Source organism: Marmota monax, unplaced genomic scaffold (genome assembly GCF_021218885.2).
Source record: "Marmota monax isolate L192 unplaced genomic scaffold, Marmota_monax_Labrador192_F-V1.1 WCK01_AAM20220418_F8-fsc00039, whole genome shotgun sequence".
NCBI lineage: Eukaryota > Metazoa > Chordata > Mammalia > Rodentia > Sciuridae > Marmota > Marmota monax.
In genome coordinates, this window is record NW_026693602.1 from 14,419,317 (window position 1) to 14,424,139 (window position 4,823).

The 4,823-nt window shown below is 36.2% G+C and overlaps 1 protein-coding gene across 3 annotated transcripts in view; it reads left to right on the top strand.

Annotated features, from left to right (window-relative positions):
- Positions 1–3,085, top strand: part of Mfsd8 (major facilitator superfamily domain containing 8) — an 88,323-nt gene extending 85,238 nt beyond the window's left edge. For all 3 annotated transcript variants that reach the window (XM_046459604.2, XM_046459602.2, XM_046459605.2), the window contains exon 12: positions 377–3,085. In XM_046459604.2, the coding sequence (XP_046315560.1) occupies positions 377–583 (207 nt within the window). In that variant the 3' untranslated portion in view covers positions 584–3,085. The remainder of the gene's footprint in view (positions 1–376) is intronic.
- The last annotated feature ends 1,738 nt before the right edge of the window (positions 3,086–4,823 follow it).

Sequence of the window (4,823 nt, forward strand, 5' to 3'; positions counted from 1 at the left end):
TAAGCAGGAACAACACTTATTGACAAACGTTGTAAAAATGTGAAACAATATATATATAAACCCCTAACTCAGCATCTGGCATGCAGCAAATACAAAATAAATATTATTTTTAAATGGCATATGAATAAATTATCTTGTTTTCGGGGCTTCACCTGATATTAAGTTTGTTCCTTTAGGGCTGAGGATGTCGGTTAGTGGTAGAGTGCTTGCCTATCATATGTGAGGACCTGGGTTCAATCCGCAGTATCAAAAAAAAAAAAAAATGTTTTTTTAAACTGACTATAATATGAACAAAGTTCATTATTCAAGATTTGTTTTGTTTTAAAATTACTAACCCTTAATATTTTTCTGCTTGTCCCCTGCTCACTCTCCACAGGGAGTGTATATGGGCTGGCTGACAGCTTCTGGAAGTGGAGCCCGGATTCTTGGGCCTGTGTTCATCAGTCACGTGTATACTTACTTGGGGCCACGATGGGCGTTCAGCCTTGTGTGTGTGATCATCCTGCTCACCATCACACTCCTCGGAGCGGTTTACAAGAGACTCATTGCCTTTTCTGTAAGATGTGGGAGGATTCAGGAGTAAGGTAGCTAAGACTATGGTGGAACATACTTGATTTGTGTGGCATTTCATAGTCGAAAGCTATGCCCCACAATTGCTACGATCCAGTCACCATATACAGGCTGTGGATACATTGCACATTTTGAAAAACAAGAACATATGTAAATAACAGAGGGGATTCTACATGCGATTGTGAATAGTAGGACACATAAAACATTCTGGGTCATAATTTCCTATATTTTTCTTATTATGCCCTTTTGGGATTTCATGAACTAAACAGTGAGTGGCAGTGGTCTATAGGTGTGAAAACTACACTCTTAGTACAGACTACAAAAGTGTCATTAAAATAATGAGAGAATATGCAGTGGAACCAGGACAAGTTCTGTACCAATTAGCTGTATTATAGAATGAAATTATAGAATTTTTTTTGCCTAAAGAGGTATTTTAATTCAAAGACAACTACTTTTTATTTATAAAAACACATTTTGTGTTCTTACATTTCCTTGCGAAGTAAAAATCATGACCCTTAAATTCTCCATTTAGCATGCCTGCCATCCTTCCTGTCTTATATAAATCTTTATTGTAATACTGCATCTCTGTCTTATTTTAGTTCAGTATTTCACTGAACCCTAAATTGATATGTGAGCAAGAAAAATGTTAATATTTGAAAAATGAAGAGGTCAAAATGGATATCTTGGCCTTTAGTGGAGTTACACTATTTAATTCTTGGAAGTGCTAATAATTCACTTTGTATCCATGTATTCAACAGTACATGATTTCTTAAAATTATTGCTATATCCCAACTCCTTTAAGCTTTAGAGAAAAATTCACTGTGATTAAATACTGCCCATCTAAATTACAAGAGGGAACACAACAGTCCCTTGTCTGCAGAGCTGTTAAAGAGCTATAGAATTTTAGTTGGATTTTAAATTTGGATGGGAACTAACAGCCCTGTCAATTCAGGTTAATAAGCATCTGAGCAGAATGGCTTTCATCGAACAGTTTATTGGTACATAGGATGCTGGTAAGTTACTAGTACAGAACTGTACACGTGGTAATAACAAAACTGCAAAAATAGTGGTAAATATCCTTCCAAAAGTTTCCTATTTTACGTTATAAGCATTTCGAAATCTTAAGAATAAATACATAATCTGCACTTTACAGTAAGAAATACTCCTCCACCCAATTTCATCAGCTCTAATGGAAGGCTTAATGTTCTCGAACTCACTGTACAGTTATGTTTTAGAGGTTTTTCACTCTTCTCCACCTCTCTAGCAGGACTCTGCTTACAGGTCATCAGCAAGCTTCTGGCAATTTGGTGAAATCCTGGAATCACCTTTACCTTTCATTCTGAAGCTTCTCAGTTTTTGTCTCACTTTTAATCATAAAGAGCAAACTCCACCCTTGGTTTGGGTAGTGTGTGCACGATGGATAATAACAATCATGATAATAATAATGAATATTTATGGAATTCTTTCCATATTCCTGGTAACGTGTAATTTATCACAACTATTCTATAGGGTGAGGATACTGTTATTCCCATTTTAGAGATGGAAGAATGAAGGCATAGAGAAGTTACTTGTCTAGGTCTTTCGTCTAGTTCTTAACCACTATATTTTTCATAAGGGAAAATAACCATGAAGTTGGATTATTAATAGATTACTAATTGTGAGGTAAATTAAGTTACCTGTACCAGTGACTTTTGTTAGCAGAAATATTTGGCAAACAATTAACACCTCTCCCCCAGAATTTTATAAAACATAGCATGTTTTTAACAAGAATATGACAAGAAAAATTCCCAGCTTCTAAAGTTATTCTTTGATTACAATTCAGATAAACTATAACCTTGCAAAACTGACTGCCACCGTCTTTTTTATTGACAGTGCTTTCTTGGTCTAACACCAAAGATAGGGCAATAACGGGTTTTGGGAAAGAACAGGGAAGTAGTTTGAGAAATAATTAAATAACTTAGTTTAACTCTTCCATTGGACAGAATGAGTATAAATTAAAGATGATGTAGAGTCCTTAAATTATGAAAAACTAGGAGTGGTTTAACATTGCCAGGCATGGTGGCATATGCATTTTATAATCCCAGCAACTTGGGAGGCCGAGGCAGGAGGATTCAAAGTTTCAGGCCAACCTGGGCAATTTGGCAAGATCCTGTCTCAAAACAAAAAGTGCTAAGAATGTGGCTCAGTGGCAGAGCACCCTGGGTTCAATGCCCAGTACCAGGAAAAACCAAAAGAACATATTTAGAAAAAGATATTTTTGAAGACCTAAGCATATTTTGAGTGGATTTATAACTTCATAAAATATTCTATTTTGCTAAGCTTGTCTTGTATTTTCTTACATAAGGTGAAATAAAGTTTATAACTTTTTTTATCTGGACAAGGATAAACTATTTGCATCTGTTCAAGAATTAATTTATTTTGAGAAGAAATTCTGTGTACTATTGTAGATTCATGTGTAATTTTGTCTGTTGTACTGTGAATGTTCACTTTCTAATAAACAAATTTATGTACCTTAGCCTTAAAATTTTAACCATACTTTCAGTACATATTTAAGGGGACACCCACTATATTACAATTACTATGTAATTGTTGAATATGGAGCAGGAAAAATATACAGAGCCCCTCCTCACAGGAGGCAGGAATCTCAGGCCTGAGTTTCATGTTACATGGCCGAGTATGACTGAGGAAAAGTGACATGTGAGGAAACAGGAGTGTAGGGAGCTCTGAGAGTAACAGGGAACCAGGACCAGGAAAGTTGGGAGCATGTCTCTAATGAAGTAATGATTACCTAAGACCTGATGGAAGAGGATGATTGGGATTGGTGAGGAGTGGGACAGGCAGGGCTTATAGGAACCCCAGAGGTGAGATCATCTTGGAGGTCCCAGAACCAAAAGCCGACCTGAGGAAGCTGGAGTACAGAGATGAGGAGCAAAATTCTGTTAGTCAAGGCTAGGGGAACCAAACCAATCAGGATTCCTTGTTAAATTGAAAGCCCTAATTCTAAAGAAAATACCAAACAAAACATTATGAATACATTTCTAGTAAATGTCAACAATTTCTAAATAATCCTATCAAGTTAAAATCTCAACCACAATGAAGTGACCAACTCAGATGGAAGAAGGTATTTTGACATGTATCTTGACAAAGGATGTACACCTAGAGTTCTAAATGCCACTGAGAAAATGCAGACACCCCAATGTGAAAAGGTAGATTGTCATTCAATAAAAAGCACAATTTTTAGTAATAGGGGAAATGTAAATTAAAGTCAGATTGTTCCTCATCCTCACCAGAACCTGGTGTTGGAATCATTTTAAATTAGTGCCAATTTGACAAGCACAGAATAGTACATTTGTACAATTCTATTATTAATACTATTCTGTACTATTCTATGCTTGTCAAATTGGCACTAATTTAAAATGACTACAACACCAGGTTCCGGTGAGGATGAGGAGCAATCTGTACTTTCATATACTGCAGAAATACAAAAAAAATTGGCATTATCTACCGAAGTTTAAGATAAATAATTCCCAAGATCCAACAAGTTCATGTCTTGAACTTGTGTGCAGGTGCACCAGAATCCCAGTGACTCTAGGCTGAGGCAGGAGGATCCCAAGTTCAAGGCCAGCCTCAACAACTTAGTGGGATACTGTCCCAAAATTTAAAAAAAAAAAAAAGTGTGCGGGGGCGGGGGGGCTGGGGCTCAGAGGCTAAGTGCCCCTAGGTTCAATCCCCAGTTCATACATACAATATACACCCCAAAAAAATGACCTAGGAGGAAACATGAGGTTAAATAGTCTATCAAATTTGTGTTTTCATTCTATTTATAAACATGTGAGTCTGTAATATATATATATTCATACACACACCTATGGGGGTTGGTGACGAATGAACCCAGGGGATCTACCACTGAGCTACATCCCTAGTCCTTGTTATTTTTTTTGAGACAGGGTTGCTGAGGCTAGCCTGGAACTTGTGATCCTCCTGCCTTAGCCTCTCGAGCCACTGTCACTGTGCCCGGCTCTACTTTCATTAGGAATGGCTATCCCACTATCAAATAGTTCTTCATGCCAATTAATTACAACGTTAAGTTCCTCAGTGTTAAAATGTTTGCATTAAAATATACATATACATTCATTTAAGAGAATATGTTTAACATTTAATTAAGTTATAAAATTTGTTTCCTAAACAAGAAAATTTAAAAATGAGTTTGTAGTAACTTATTTTAAAGTATTTAAATAAGTCAAAAGATAAAA